Source organism: Gracilinanus agilis, chromosome 1 (assembly GCF_016433145.1).
Source record: "Gracilinanus agilis isolate LMUSP501 chromosome 1, AgileGrace, whole genome shotgun sequence".
NCBI classification, from domain to species: Eukaryota; Metazoa; Chordata; class Mammalia; order Didelphimorphia; family Didelphidae; genus Gracilinanus; species Gracilinanus agilis.
In genome coordinates this window covers 333,628,249-333,645,468 of record NC_058130.1, presented here as the reverse complement: position 1 = coordinate 333,645,468, position 17,220 = coordinate 333,628,249, and the positions used below count along the sequence as shown (strand labels likewise).

General features: G+C 36.4%; 1 protein-coding gene across 1 annotated transcript in view; it reads left to right on the top strand.

The window, feature by feature from the left end:
- Positions 1–13,638, top strand: part of CCDC125 (coiled-coil domain containing 125) — a 50,669-nt gene extending 37,031 nt beyond the window's left edge. Inside the window, exons 3-7 of the mRNA XM_044680700.1 lie at positions 894–1,006; positions 3,030–3,137; positions 9,182–9,356; positions 11,090–11,214; positions 13,144–13,638. Coding sequence (XP_044536635.1) covers positions 894–1,006; positions 3,030–3,137; positions 9,182–9,356; positions 11,090–11,214; positions 13,144–13,500 — 878 coding nt within the window. The 3' untranslated portion in view covers positions 13,501–13,638. The remainder of the gene's footprint in view (positions 1–893; positions 1,007–3,029; positions 3,138–9,181; positions 9,357–11,089; positions 11,215–13,143) is intronic.
- Positions 13,639–17,220: the final 3,582 nt, after the last annotated feature.

Genomic DNA, 17,220 nt, shown 5'->3' with positions numbered 1-17,220 from the left:
CTCCTTACCATTCTTTGACTGAATACCACCTTTCCTGCTGGCTGCCCTCCGTTTGCATGCTCTGCTTTCTTTGGGGTGGGCTCCCTGAGTGTGACCAGTGCTTTCTTGCCTCCGTGTCTTGGTTCACCTTCTTGATTCACCCCTGCTGCTGTTCCTACTCATCACAGCCTTTCTTGGCATTCAACATGACATCCATGCCATCGACTACATTCATCTTCCCTTGATTCTCCTAGCCAGAAGTTACCTATTTTTCCTCTGTGCTCTCGTAGCATTCTTCTTTCCTCTCTTATAATACTTAAAAATTGTATTATAGCTCATTGTGGCTTGCTCATCTCTATAACCAGACTGGAGTGTCGAGGTGACCCAATGGATAGAGTGCCAGGTCTGGAATCAAGATGACTCATCCTTTTTTTTTTTTTTTTTAAACCCTTACCTTCCATCTTAGAATCAATACTGTATTGGTTCTAAGGCAGAAGAGCTGTAAGGGCTAGGAAATGGGGGTTAAGCGTCTTGTCCAAGGTCATACAGCTAAGAAGTGTCTGAGGTCAGATTTGAATCCAGGACCTCCTGTCTCTAGGTCTGACTCTCAATCCACTGAGCCACCTAACTGTCCCCAAGACTCATCTTCTTGAGATAAAATCTGGCCTCAGACACTTCCCAGCTATGTGACCCTGAGCAAGTCACTGAACCCCCATTGCCTAGCCCTTACCACTCTTCTGCCTTGGAACCAATACACAGTAGAAATTATAAGACGAAAGATAAAGGTTTAAAAAAAAAGAAAGGAAGGAAGGAAGAAATGCCTGTGACTTGAGCTATAATCTTGGTATAGTAATCTCATTTTTCTTTGTTTCTCATGTTTCTTTGTTTCTCATTTCTCTTGTTCTCTTCCCTAGCTCTGAATCAGCAGTGCCTAGAGACAATCGCAATGCTTGACATACAACAGCAGAAGCTGATTCAGGAAAGCATGTGTCTTAAAAGTGGCTCCACCGAGGTTACAGGTCTTGAAGTAAGTGTGCAAGCATTTTGGACAGCATGGTTTCTGGGGAAGAGAAAGGGAAAACTGGTTTTCTTTTCTTTTCTTTTCTTTTTTCTTTTTTCTTTTTTTTTTTTTTTAAGATTTAAAACACAGCTAATCTCTAGCTTCTCACATCACCTCCGGTTTGTCCAGAATATATCCTGCTTGTCTGTAGCTGTTTGTATGTCTCTTCAGTTAGACTGTGAACTTGTTGGAGGCAGAGGTTGTTTTTGCCTTTCTTGGTATCCCCAGCATTTAATATGGTTTCTGGCACACAGGCGACCCTTGGGGAAGGCTTCTTGGCGTGACTTGACTTCCATCACTTCATTGCTGGGGTGAGAGGGCAGCCTCGCTTTGTTGGGCAGGCATCTTCTGCTTCAATGATTCGGTTGCTGTGCCCCAGTCTTCTTGCAGCTGCATGTGCCTTGGCATGGCAGGTGCACCCCCCAAATTTAGGACAAAAATAGTACTGTATTGAATATATTGTGAATTCTTAAAAAAAAGTTGAGTGTTTTGTTGTGTAGAGTTATTAAGAAAGCTAAAAGGATAATGAAATACTGGGATGCAATATATCTATATATCTGTACACACACAAAATATGTATATATGTGTATCTATATATCTATATACAAATGAATAACCATATGATAATTCTCTATTATCCCATCCTCAGTTTCACAACATAGTAGGAACATGCTTAACCTAGAAGAGAATGATGACATAATTTGAAGGGTTGAAAAAGTAGCGATAAGAAAATTGAAAGAAACTATTTGAGTGATATTATATACATATTATTACAATATATGAAATATATATTATTGTTATATTAATATATAAATATACAATAGTATGACTATAACAGTATATTATATTAATACATTAATATTAATATATATTAAAAGAATAATAATCCTTATATAGAGGGGGAAGCTAGGTGGTTGAGTAGATTGAGAGCCAGGCCCAGAGACGGGAGGTCCTGGGTTCAAATCTAGCCTCAGATACTTCCTAGCTGGGTGACCCTAGGCAAGTCACTTAATCCTCATTGCCTAGCCTTAACCATGCTTCAGCCTTGGAACCAATATACAGTATTGATTCTAAAATAGGAGGTAAGATATTTAAATAAAATAATCCTTATATGAAGAGGGAGGAAGACTCTTCAATGGGCAACTAGATCAAGTTGCTAGGACCCTATATAATTGTTGTTGGGGATCTGATGAGAAAGAGAACAAAGTACAGATATCTCTTGATTATTGAGACTGTGGATAATTTCAGGACAGATTCTAATACAAACAATCTTTCCTATTCATATTTAAAATGTATCATATCGGGGCAGCTGGGTAGCTCAGTGGATTGAGAGCCAGGCCTAGAGACGGGAGGTCCTAGGTTCAAATCCGGCCTCAGACACTTCCCAGCTGTGTGACCCTGGGCAAGTCACTTGACCCCCATTGCCTACCCTTACCACTCTTCCACCTATAAGTCAATACACAGAAGTTAAGGGTTTAAAATTAAAAAAAATAATAATAAATTAAAATGTATCATACCACTGAGATTTTGTGGTCAGTTATGTTTTACCCAGGTAAATATTTAAAATTAATTAGTATTTACTAAGTACATATACTTGACAGTGGTTGAGGTAGAATGGATGGATATAGTTTGAGTAACAGAAAAACCCAATACAATAATTAATTTTTGTTGCAGAAAATCCAAAGTAGAAATTAATAGACAGGAATCTGAAAACATAACTAGATCACATTCCTTCTGAAGACATATAACTATGGGAAATTGATGTCAATTTTTAAGGACATTGATCTTGAAAAGAGTTGGGGAGATAGATCTTTTGGATTAATTATATTCCAAGTGAATAAGGTTTTCTTCCCTAGTTGTTAATTCTCCCTGAGATTATGGAATTCTTGTATACGGTTTATCTCTCATCCTTTTTAGTTTCTTTAGATATGATTGCCAATGAGGTGTGTTATATATGACATTTAGTGACTAAATGCTTTTGAATTTGCAGCTGGCAGTACTTGGGGCTTGTGTGTGTAACCATCCTGGGGGACAACCTTGTTCCTGTTCAAAAACAGCTGCAACTGCTAGAAAGCAGCTTCTTCAGCTGAAGCAAGAGGTAACACTTAATTTGGCCAAATGACTATGACTATTTTTAAAAATAATGTTTTATTTTTTTCTCCAATTACACATAAAAACAGTTTTACCATTATTATTATTTTTTAAATTTTGAGTTCCAAATTCTCTCCCTTCCCACCTTCCTTCCCTTCTCACTCCCTGAGTGGGTAAACCAATATGATATAGATTTTATATGTACAGTTCAAATGGATGACCATAACTATTATTGTGCACTATTTCTCCATTTTTGAAACAGTGGAAATAATGGAATATTCACCTCTGTAATCATTTCATGGTGACAAATGTTAGCTGCTGAGATTTACTTAGTTTTCAGCAGTACAACTGACTTCTAAATTGGCTGTTTCATTAGAATTTTAAAAAACTGATCTGATCCTCTGATTTCACTGGTAGAGGAAACTCACAGGAAGAGTAAATTCCCTTTACTAATGTAGATTGACATCTACTTGGCTCCTTAGTGAATTGTCTGTTTAATTAGATGGAAAATAGAAGTAGCTTTTTTCCTCTTTTGAGCTATCATCTCTTTTTCTTCTTTCCATTTTATCGTCAATCTATTACTAAGAATATTAACCATATTTTACCATTCACTCACTTCTGAACTCCTTGTAGTCTGGCCACACTATTTTATTGAAAAAGTTCTCTTGAAGATTGCTCATAAATTCCTTATCCTTAAATCCGGTGGCCCTTTTTTGAGGTTCTTCATCTTTTTTGACCTTTCTGTAGCATTTGATATTGTGGACAACTTCTTTTTGACACTCTCTTTCCCATTGATTTGTATGTTATAACTAGCAGAGGATTATAGATTTCGAGCTGGAGGCTTTAGAGGCCATCAAGTCTATCCTCTCCATTTTACAGATGAGAAAATGGAGGCACTTGTCCCCAGTCACACAGTTCGTGACTGAGATAGAATTTGAACTCAAGTTCTTTGTTGTTATTGAATCATTCCACTTGCATATGACTCATTGTGACACCATTTGGGATTTTCTTGGCAAAGATAATGGCATGGTTTGCAAGCCTTTGACACTTACTAGCTGTGTGATGCTGAACAAGTCATTTCACCCTGTTAATCTCAGTTTCCTCATCTGTAAATTGAGCTGGAGAAGGAAATGGCAAACCACTTCCATACCCTTTACTAAGAAAACATCAAAAGGGGTCACGGAGAGTCAGATGTGACTGAAAACAACTAAACAACAATTGTTAGAAGTTTCTCCTGATATCAAGCTTAAATTGTTCCTGATATCAAGTTTAAATTTACCTCATTGCTCCCTAGATCTATTCTCCATGACCAAATAGAATAAGTGTGATCTTTCCTTCACATGACAACCTTTAACTATTTTTAAGACATCGGTTATGTCCCCTGGTCCCTTCCCCAATAGCACCCCCATGCCCTGTCTTCTTGTTTTTAGGCTGAATATTGAGTTATTTTAAACAAACCTCATATTTCAGGAACTCAGCCTCACTATATCTTCATTGCTTTGCTATTCACTAAACATTCTCCAGTTTATCATTGTCCTGCTTAAATTGTGACACCCAGAACACAACACAATCCTCCAAATGGGGTCTGATGAGTGGTGGAATACCATGGGATCATCACCTTTATAGTGCTAAAAGCTATGCCCTTTGTTAATGTAATTACTTAATTAATGTTTTTAATCACAGCTAAATCATATGACCCACATTGAACTTGCAGGCCACTAAATCATATGACCCACATTGAACTTGCAGACCACAAAACAAGATTTTTTTAAGAGGAAGAATAGTATGTGATTAGTTAATATTAGAAATATGAGCTCTGTTTTCTCTTCATTAATATAATTATCCATGGGGTCAAAGGAGATATTTTTCATGTCAAAGAGAAAATCCATTCAGAGAAGGGAAAGAATAATGAATCCAAGAAGGCCAAGGTGACATAGGAACAGGCAGAAAAGAATTTGGTAGCATAATGATACTTATACAATAGGGCATTGAAACAAACATGCCAGATAGTATGGTACCAGTTAGCTAAATTGAAACATGGAATTATTTCAGGCATCATTATCGAACTGAATATGTTTGTTGTGACTTTAGAACAAAGGACTGAAAGACAAGGGTTTAAAACCAGTGGAAACATTTGGGTCACAATAAATAAAAATTAAAAGTCTCAGGGTATATTGTTGTGTGATATTTCTTCAGGACCTTTCACCAATAGGAATACTTAAAATGTTGTCCTATTTAAGCTTTTTAAATCAAGTTTCTGTGTTTTAATGAGAAGAGCTGTATATTATTAAAATAGAAGTAGGCTCGTTTTAGAGCTATATATATTGAATTATACTATAAAGATGTGATTGCTAGATAACTTTGTTTACAATCTACTGAATATAGATATGTCAGCATGCAGGGACATATAGCTATGTTTGTGTGTATATATAATATTATTATACATGTAACATATAATATGATATATAATATATAATATTAAATATGTGGATAGAGCTTTGAGTCAGAAAGACCTGCATTCAAATCTGATATTGGGTATTATATGTATTTAGAGTATTCAAAAACCTTAGGGCAGCTTGAATAGCTTAAAACTTCCCTAATACTTTTGGGACATTGTGTGTGTGTATGTGTGAGAGAGGCATTTGGTGTCATGAAGGATGTGTGTCTCAGGTAAGGAAGGTAGGGCCAAATTAAAAAAGGGGGAGGCTTCTGTTTGATGAGATTCTTCTCATGCTCAGAGTCACAGATGGCATTGGACTAATTTCACAAAGTCCTGGAATAAGTCAAAATTTTCTCAGAAAAATCCATGGTAAATGTGTGAAAGTTTTATTTGACCATCCATGCTCTCACAGTCTGCTGCAAGGAATGGCCAGCTTGTTCTTACAAAATGCCCATTTCCCAGTGATGCTACATGGCCATGAGTCAGAGAACAAGAAGATCTCAAAAGAATTACAATTAGAAACAATCCAGGGCCATGGAATGACACAGAGTGGGTACAGGCTGCAGTGCATCAGCACTTATGATGTACAATTATAATTAGAAAAATGATAGTTAACATGCATGTGGTTTTTAAATAGTTTACAAAGCTCTTGCCATGTTATCTTATTTGATTCTTCATAACAACCCCATGAGATAGTCACTAGAAGTATTATTATTATTTCCATTTTACAGATGAGAAAACCTAGCATTATTTATAATGGTACTTTTAATATAAAAATAATACCTAGCATTTATAATGATGCTTTTATTATAATAATAATTGCTGGCATTTACAATAGTGCTCCTAAAAATGTTTTATTGTCATGCAAAACACACTTCCATATTGGTCATTATTGTAAAAGCAGTCATATATAACCAAAATCCCAAAATAAAACCAAAGATACACTGATGTGAAAGATGACTCCAACAATTCTTTCTCTGGAGGGGGATAGCTTTCCTCAGCATGTCTTTCAGGATTGTCTCAGATCATTGCATTGCTGAGAGTAGCCAAGTTTCCCTAGATAATCATTGTACAATATTGCTGTTATTGTGTACAATATTTTCTGGGTTCTGCTTATTTTGCTCTGCATCAGTTCCTGCAGATCTTTCCAGCTTTTTCTGAAATCACCTTGCTTATCATTTCTTATAGCACAATAGTATTCCATATAATAGTACTTTTAAGGTTTTGCAAAACATTTTACACATGTTAACTTTTTAAAAAATTTAATTAATTTTATTTTAGAATATTTTTCCATATTTACATGATTAATTTCCCCCCCTTTCTTCTCTCCCCTATCCCAGAGCTGACAAACAATTCCACTGGGTTGTAGAAATGTTATCACTTAATACCTATTTGTATATTATTCATTTTTGCAATAAAGTGATTTTTAAAAGCCTAAACGCCAAATCACATACCCATATATATACACATTAACTTTTGATCCTCACAACTACCCGAGATGTGTGCCATTTTTATCTCTATTTTACAAATAGGGAAACTAAAGCAAACAGAAGTTAAATGACTTGCTCAAGGTCACACAGCTAATAAATGATTTGATGTAGGATTGGAACTCCAGTTTTTCTGAATCCAAGAGTTCTGTACTCTTTTCTTTTCTTTTTTTTTTTTTTAACCCTTACCTTCCGTCTTGGAGTCAATACTGTGCATTGACTCCAAGGCAGAAGAGTGGTAAGGGTAGGCAATGGGGGTCAAGTGACTTGCCCAGGGTCACACATCTGGGAAGTGTCTGAGGTCAGATTTTAACCTAGGACCTCCCGTCTCCAGGCCTGACTCTCAATCCACTGAGCTACCCAGCTGCCCCCTGTACTCTCTTTTCTGTGGTGCCACCTAGTTGCCTCAGAAACATACAGTGAACCCAATAATGATTAGACACTTTTTATGTTGTGTGTTAGAGGCAAGATAAAAATTGGATTTGAATTCAAGTCTTGCCTGACTACATCTTTTTTCCTGGAATTTGCTGCTTGACCATGGACAAATCACTCAACCTCTCTGAATTTTGGTTTTCTCAACTGTAAAATCTGCATAATATTTCCTTTGCAGCTCAAGTGAGATTAAGCAAGTAAATAAATCTCTTTGCAAATAAAGTTCTCTATAAATGCCAGTTAATATTACTACATCTGACACGTGAGATAAATGAATTATAAAAGATATTTATGACCAACCAATGTGGACTCTTCATATAGCAAGAATAAGAGTATGGACAGCCTGAGAATCAGAGTAAGAGGAAGACGTTTAGCTTGTTGGTGAGAGCCCCAATGGAGGACTTAGGGGTTGATATGGATACGAATTAAGCAGGAAGAGAAGACATGGAGAGCCTCTAATCTCCTTTAATTGAAGGATTATGTACACAGATAAAATCAATGTTCTATCAAAGCCCAAAGTCAAAGGTATTCATCAGGGCTAAAACTGTACTTATTAACAATTTTATCTCACAAACTACAAATAATTTGGAAATAATCCCTGACTATACTTTTTTTTAGTTCAAAAGTATGCTCGTAATCTTACAGTAGTCAGAAGATTAAATATGAAACTAATCACTAGCTATCAAATCCTTCCTAACTGTGTGACCCTAGGGGAGTCTCTTAACTCCTGTCTGCTTCAGTTTCCTCTTGAGGAGATCACTTTTGATTAAAGAAGTGCAAATTGAAACAAATCAGAGGTACCGCATCATACCTAGAAGATTGGCCAATATGGCAGTAAAGAAAAATGATAAATGTTAGAGGGGATGTTGCAAAATTGGGACATTAATGTGCATTGTTGGTGGAGTTGTGAACTGATCCAACCATTCTGGTGGGCAAATTGGAATTATGCCCAAAGGGTTATAAAATTATACATACTCTTTGATCCTGTAATACCACTACTGAAGTGTTTATTCCAAAGAGATAATAAAGAAGAGTAAAGAACACACTTGTACAAAAATATTTATAGCTGCTCTTTTTGTGGTGGCAAAGAACTGGAAACTGAGGGAATGTTCATCAATTGGGAAATCGCTGAACAAATTGTGATACATTGTTGGTGATGAAATACTATGTGCAATAAGAAATGATAAGCAAGATGATTTCAGAAAAATCTGTAAAGATCTGAGAACTGATGCAAAGTGAAATAAGCAGAACCAGGAGAATATTGTCTATAGTAACAGCAATATTATATGATGTTCAACTGTGAAAGATTTAGCGACTCAGCAATGCAATAATCTGGGATAATTCTGAAAGACTTATGATGGGGAATGTTATCCACCTCCAGAGAAAGAACTGTTGGACTTGGATAGATGAAGATCAAAGCATAATATCTTTCACATCAATGTACTTATTGTGTTATTTTGGGGTTTTGGTCATGTATAAATGTGCTCTTACAACAATGACCAATATGGAAGTGTGTTTCGCATGATAATAAAAATAAATTTTTTTAAGTTAAAGGCTTATAAAGAACATGTTATTATCACCCCTCTCTAGTGTGGCAAAATATTTCCAAGACCTATGCTCATCACTACCAGTAAGCAAACATAAACTGGTCTTTGTACAGTTTATTTACTAACATTTTCCTTTCTGTTACAGTTAGATCTGTTAAAGAAAAGTAAAGAAGAAGCTTATATAATGGCAGATGCATTCAGGATTGCCTTTGAGCAACAACTGATGAGAAGAAATGAGGAGACCCTCAAACTGATGCAAGTGAATAAAATTTGTAAAAAATCAACCAAATGGCTAAACTGGAAACACCCTAAGGATGATGGTAATTATATATCAGTAAAACATTGGATAATTTTAGGAATCTGGGTATTTCTATTGGAACACTAAGTCTATCGATTTCAGTTGTGCTTTGTTATAAAAAGGCTACCGCATAGAATGTCTCACTCACAATTGTCTGGTTGACAAAATTCTCCATAGAAACAACAGGGCTATTGAAAGGCACAGCTGCAAATAAGACTTTGTGAATCATGAGGTCATCTCATAAATTCCCAACAGATTTTCTCCTGGTTCTTTCATGGTCATAGGAACAAATATATTTAACAGAAAACTACATGCTATTTAAAAGCATAAAAGATGATTAAAGGGGAGCTGTTGGAAAGAAATAGTAATTTAGATATTGGCAATGAAAACCAATTTGAAATGAAATTTTCAACAGCATTGTTTTGCTTAACCACTTCACTGTATTTCAGCTCCTCCAACTGGATAATACAAATTGCCAATGTCAGTGCTTCATTTTTTTTTTTAGTACTTCATTTTTTTGATACAATACCTTATTGTATTAAAGAGAGAGTGTCAGCTTTCAGTTCACTTCTCAGCTTCATTTCCCTCATCTATAAAATGAAGGAGTTAACCCCAAATCTATGATACTCTGGTGCTCTTTTTTTTTTTTTTTTAAACCTTTACCTTCTGTCTTAGAATCAATACTAAGTATCAGTTCTAAGGCAGGACAGTAAGGGCTTGGCCGTTGAGATTAAGTGATTTGGGGCATCTGGGTAGCCCAGTGGATTGAGAGTCAGGCCTAGAGACAGGAGGTCCTAGGTTCAAATCCGGCCTCAGACACTTCCTAGCTGTGTGACCCCCGGCAAGTCACTTGAACCCCCATTGCCCACCCTTACCACTCTTCCACCTAGGAGCCAATACACAGAAGTTAAGGGTTTAAAAAAAAAGAGAGATTAAGTGATTTGCCCAGGGTCACACAGGTGTCTGAGCTCAAATTTGAACTCAGATCCTCCTGACTCCAAGCCTGACTCTCTATCCACTCAACCACCTAACTGTCCTAGTGCTATCTTTTAAAATGAAGATTTCTTCTCTAAAATATCATGTTAATAATGTGAGGTTCATTCTTATGTTCTTTACTTTTACTTCATATTTATTAAATGTAATTTTTTACTTATGCTTTTTATCTAAATGTAATTTTGTGAAATATAATTTCAGTAGTAACATAATTTTTTTTATGTTACTGAAAACAAGCAAAGAAACAAAAAGGGCCATGTAGTCAGTTGGCATTTAGGAAGTAAAATTAAATATTGAACCATAGATTCCAGAATCCCAGAAATATAAGGGATCTCACAGATCCCAACGATTTAATAACCAATCAGTTGTTGGCTGTGTTGAAGAGGCCACATCACCTATGGTTTGGATCAGATGGCTCTTAGGGTCCTGTCTACATCTAAGATTCCTATTCTATGATTCATTGAGTAGAGCTCATCTCTGAGAAGGAATCTCTTCTTTAGCAATGTTAGCTATTCTTGTTACTGAAAATCCACAAAAGCATATTAGCTCAATGCTCATTAGTCAAAATTCAAATTGGGCTCTGAGTAATGCATATATTTGCATCTATTGTTCTTATAGTTAAGTTGTCTTTAGTAAAAAAAAATTAGTGAGAGAATTAGCAGGAGGAAACATATCCTGATAGTAAATGCAAGGTATAGGTTGGGTATATAAATACAGTTTGATTCATCCCTCTCCCCACCATATTTTTTCTATGGCACTTAGGATTCGTGTCACAAAAGAAGAACTTTGGTCAGAAGCTAATGGATATACTTACTTCTGAAGCCAATTCTAAGAAAAAAGAAGAGCTAGACAATCATCAGGAAATCTTTAGGATCCTAATAGATTTGGTCAGTATGTTTAGATTCTTCTTTGGGGAAGCTAAAGGCATTTTTAGCCTTATTTCTTGTAGAAAATGCAGATTTTTAGTTACAGACGATTTTATCTACCTGTTGTCTTACTCTTCAATGCAACTCTCTCATCCCTAACTTCACATCTATCATACTATTCAGTCACAGAATACCTCTCTCTCACCTCTGTTGATCAGTTCATGCCCTTCCCTAAAACGTGGAGTGCTTTCCTCAGAATCTGCCCTGTCAGTATTTATCATCCTCTTCAAAACTAGGCTCGTAGTGTGTTTCCTTGTAAGTCTTCTCTGATTCATGCCACCCAGTTCTGACCACTCCCTTTCAAAACATCTGTTCTGATCAATTGAATATATAAATGTATTTGGCAGGCTGGTTTGTAAATCACAGTATGAATGATGAATATATATATATATATATGTATATATATATATATATATTTCTATCTTTCCAGTTCTACCCTATAAGACCGAATGAAGAACTTTGCTTTCTACTTAACTATATACAAAGTTTGCATGCCATGAGTACTCACTAAAAAAACTGACATTAGAAAGTTAGTAACTGAATAGAATGGTACAAAAACCTATTCTAATACACTATTCTTGGAGTATATTCAGTGCTATAACGTCCACTAAAGCAGTTCTATCCAACTCAAACACATACATACTGATTCATATGGGCGGCCTTCTATTGAATTAGGTTTAAAATATGTTTTATGGTACTTTTATTTATTTTGTTACACATTTTGCAATCACATTAAAAAAAAACTTACCCACTGTTTTATTTTTTTATATTTATTTTATTTTATTCAAATTGAGGTCCAAGCTGTTTGCCTCCCTCGTTCCCAAACCTGCACTAGAGAATGCCAATATTTGACAAGGATATGTATGTGGAACTATACAATACATAGTTCCCCAGAGTAGTTCTTTCTTGGGAGGTGGAAACCATCTTCCTTCATATTATCTTCAGTTTTAGAATTGATACTTAAGTATTGGTTCCAAGGCAGAAAAGCGGTAAAGGCTAAGCAATGGGGGTTAAGTGACTTGCCTGGATCCCACAGCTAGGAAGTGTCTGAGGTCAGATTTGAACCCAGGACCTCCCGTCTCCAGGCTTGGCTCTCTATCTATTGAACCACCTAGCCTGTGCCTCTCCAAATACATTTTACTTTGGTTTGGGCCACCCCCAAAGGCTTGCAGGTCACAAATGGCACCTATGTTTAATACCTGTGTGCCAAAGAACTGTTCTAATGTTTAATGCATAAGGATGACCCAGCAGGCCATTCCATGGCAATTCCAGCAAACTTTGGTTGGCTTTACCAGATCCACAAAGGTTTTGAGTACAGACTAAGAAATGGACTGTGCATTTATCTTCTTTCATGACAAGGCTAACTATGTGTAAAGAACCCCACATCCATTAAAAGTGAGCTCCTTGAGGGGCAGCTGGGTAGCTCAGTGGATTGAGAGTCAGGCCTAGAGACAGGAGGTCCTAGGTTCAAACCTGGCCTCAGCCACTTCCCAGCTGTGTGACCCTGGGCAAGTCACTTGACCCCCATTGCCTACCCTTGCCAATCTTCCACCTATAAGTCAATACACAGAAGTTAAGGGTTTAAAATTTAAAAAAAAAAAAAGTGAGCTCCTTGAGAATGAAGACTTTTCTTTTTTGCCTTTCTTTTTGTCTTCAGGGCTTAGAACAGTGCCGGGGCACATAGTAGATGCTTAAATAGATGCTAGGTGACTGACTTCTTGCCACATCCTTAGAAGGCTGGCTACCAGGTTTTGAATTTTTCTTTCATGGTGTTAACGAGTTAATGGGAAGAAAGTGGTGAAATTATAGATGTTTCAAAGTATCAAAGTTAGTCTTTTTATTTATTGTCTTAATTCTGCTTTTCCCCCCTCCTATTTCTTATATATGCAGTTGAATGATAAAGAAGAAGCTTTAGCTCATCAGAGAAAAGTTAGTTACATGCTTGCTCGGGAACTGGAAGAAAAAGATGCCATGAAGAATAAAGACCAGGAACCTGTGAAAGAGGATTCTCCATGTGAAAACCACTCATCTCAAACTTCAGAATCCCCTAGTTTATTTGATCCTATATGTTCAAATTTCCACATTTTTAATTCTAGGAACTGTATTTGTTCAGTCCTTAACCACAATATAGATGCATCTTCTTTAGGAACACTAAAAAAATCACATTCCTTGCCATCAAGGGTCAGATTTTTTGAAGAGATTCAAGTTGAAGAAACATATGAAATTACAACTGGAAGTAGTTTGTAACACCATTTTTTAAAAAATTAAGATTTTGTACATCTTACTGTGTCATAAGAAGTTTTGCGCCCATGTGCACTTTCTGAGCCTTTCTAATTTTAAAACAATAATTTGACCAAACTAATGGGCAAAATGCATTTTTTATAATTTAATGTTGTGGAGAAATATGTTTAAAAATGTTTTTAGTATAGTATTCTTTTATTGTTTATTTAATATCCTGAAACCAAGCACATAAAATTATTTAGGAAGAAAATAGAAACATGATGTTTCAATTAAATTACATAAGAGGATCTTAGATTGGCTTAAGGAGCCATGGAGCAATTAAAATATGTTACTTTAAGGAGCTGTGGGGTAGCTAGGTGGCACAATAGATAGAGTACCAGGTCTGGGAGTCAGGAAAACTCATCTTCTGAGTTCAAATCCAGCCTTAGATACATTAGCTGTTCGACCCTGGACAACACAACTTAACCCTGTTTGCCTCAGTTTCCTCATCTCTAAAATGAGCTGGAGAAGGAAATGGCAAACCACTCCAGTATCTTTGCCAAGAAAACTGCAAATAGAGTCATAAAGAATCAGACTGAATAACAGCTAAGAAACTGGCATCCAACCAATCTTTCCAATAAAGCACAGTAACTTATTACCTGCTGATGCAGTTTTTAATCTTGGATTTTTCAGTGAACTATTTGATGTAAAAAGTTTAGAACTAAAAGTTCTATTTTGTTAGTTTCAGCCTACAATTTCAGAGGATGAAAATTTGCTTTTGTTGCTTTCTTTGGACAGAGCAGGTTTATCTCTGGAAGGATCTTCAGAACTCATCTGGTCCAACCCCCACTCTTTATACATGGGAAAACAAGCCCACAGTTGAAACTTTCTCAAAGTCACACAGTAACTCAGGTCTTCTGACTCAAATTTATCATCCTTTCACTGTAGCCCACTTTTTTTTTTACCCCTTACTTTTTGTCTAAGTATCAATACTGTGTATCAGTTCCAAGGCAGAAGAGCAGTAAGATCTAGGCAGTGGGGGTAAAGTGACTTGCTAGGAAGTATCTGAGGCCAGATTTGAATTTAGGACCTCTAGGTTTTAGGCCTGGCTTTCAATCCAGTGAGCCACCTAGCTACCACCCACCCTCACCCCCATCCCCACCCCCACCCCACTGCTTCTTAAGGATCCTTTGTAACTTAGAGAGTGTATTGTATTGTCATTACAAGAAGTAGAGGTCAAATTTTCCCCTAATTCTAATCTTTGATGAAAAGGCAAATTAAAAAGCCCTTAGAAGAGATTGCACTGTTGTGTTGTAGTTAAAGGATTTATGTAATAAAACCTATTTGTGAAAGATGCTGAATTAATAATAACTGAACTTACATTAGTAGAGCTAAATGCTTTTTTCCCCCCATGGCACAGTTTTTCAGGCCTCAGACACTTTCACTATTGGGTTTAAGTCTTGCAAGTTACAATTTTTTAAAGCAAAACATTACTATGTTAAGACAAATTTTAGGTACAGTAAGGAGAATCTGGAAAGTTGGGTTAATATTTATATAATTTACTACTGAAGGAAGAACATTTAGCATGGAGCCAAGGAGGTCAAGAAACTGAGTTCTGCTTAGAGATTTGCCCTTGAATCAAAAACAAGTGTTTGACATTTTTATATGTGATTCCTAATCTGCCTAGTACAGCCAAGTTGCATTGGGGAGTCTTCTGACATCCCTTACCTCACCAGTGTTATGAAGACCACAGGTAGTTTGTAAAATCATTTGGGTTCTTCAGAAAAAGACATCATTAAAATTTTACTAAAAGAATAATACTGAGGCACAGTTTCTTTGTGCTTCTATCACATAGTTTGAAACCAATTTATTCAATGAAAATATCAACAAAAATATTGAAAATGTTCTATCTAAAGGGAAAACTTCTCTTTGCTCCTGTGCTAGTTTTCTCTGTCCTAGTAATTTGACACTTGTTGGGGGTTCTTCATTTTTAGTTATTTTGCATCCATTTTTGCATTTTTATTACCCTTTAAGAAGATGAAATCTGCTGTACTATATCTATTTATATATCCATTTGTCTTTGATCATTTATGGCTTCAATGAACATCTTATCTATGTATTTCTGAAATTCGTGTAGGCTTATACTAATGGATAGTAGTAATTTTTTATATTTTTTTTCTTTCTGTTTCTGAAAGTCTAGATTATTATTTGAAAGTTTGAAAGATAACTGTACCCATTTTGAATACTGTCTCACTTGTACTATATGTTATTACAGACCAGTGCTAATATTTACCTTGTAGATTAATTTATATCAGGATTTTACTGATAAAATGTTTTGTTCTGGAGCTTTTATTCTCTGAGGATTAGCTGAATTTGTATAATGATAGCTCATGTGACATTTGGGGGTTCAATTCACTATCCTTCTTTTTGTCTTTATAAAGTCTACCTGGGGGCAGCTAGGTGGCTCAGTGGATTGAGAGCCAGGCCTAGAGAAGGGAGGTCTTAGGTTAAAATCTGGCCTCAGACATGTCCTAGCTGTGTGACTCTGGACAAGTCACTTAACTCCTATTGCTTAGCCTTTTTGAAAAGTTAACCCCTATGAAGTATGGGGAATACAAGTAATATTATTGCTGTTTTAATAGTTGAAGAAATTGAAGTTTAGGTTCAGGTGCTCCAGGTTACATTATAAGGTAAAGGATGGAAAAAGAATTAGTGTCCAGATTTTTTCTTTAAAAAAAAATTAGTTATTTTTAACATTCTTTTATATTTAAAAGAATGTAATATATATATATACACATATATAAAAAATATATATAAAAGAAGGTAAGGGTATATTATATGTATAATATAATATACCCTTACCTTCTGTCCTAGTAACCACTCTAAGACTGAAGTGCAAGGGATAGGCAAACAGGAGTTAAGTGACTTGCCCAGGGTCACACAGCTAGGGCTTATCAGAGGCCAAATTTGAACCCAGGTCCTCCTGACTCCAGGCTATCCATTGTGACACCTACCTACCCCCTTAATATTCTTAAAAAAAATTGGGAGTTCCAAATTCTCTCCTTCCCTTCAGCCTCTCCCCCTACCCATCGAAAAGGCAAGCAATATGTTATCAATTATACATGTAAGAGGGCAGCTAGGTGAATCAGGGGATGAAGAGCCAGGCCTGAAATTGAGAAGACCCGGGTTTAAAATTTGGCTTCAGTCACTTCTTAGCTATGTACTCTGGCAAGCCTTCACTGCTCCCAATTGCCTATCATTCTTCTGCCTTGATACTGATATGTGTAAATAGAATTAGCTCTAGCCCATTCATAGTCAAACTCTACTCACCCTAGGCATAGAGATGATGTCATCCCCACCTCCCTTAGCAGGGAGGGGAGATGAGTTACCCACATGTGACAATAAGTAACAATACAAGAATAAGGGACTGTCCTTTGGGCAGTCCAAAACAGTGTAGAGGCTGCCATTTGTCCACTTGAATTAGAGGTGGGCCCACAGGAAGTGATGAAAGGCACTATCTCTTTAAGTATGTGGTTACTTCCTGCGAGGGGGAGTTCCCACTTTGAACTTGGTGCTGAAGGTGCTTGGCTGAGACCTCAGACTGCTTCCACTCTGAATTGTCACGTGGGTAAGTTAGGCTGACTTCCTTGGCCTACCTTGGCCTTTCCATACTCTGCCTTAAGTAGGCTCTCAGCCTATCTGGTTGCTAGGCCTTGTGGCATGTAATTTATTTAGCCTTTTAACCTT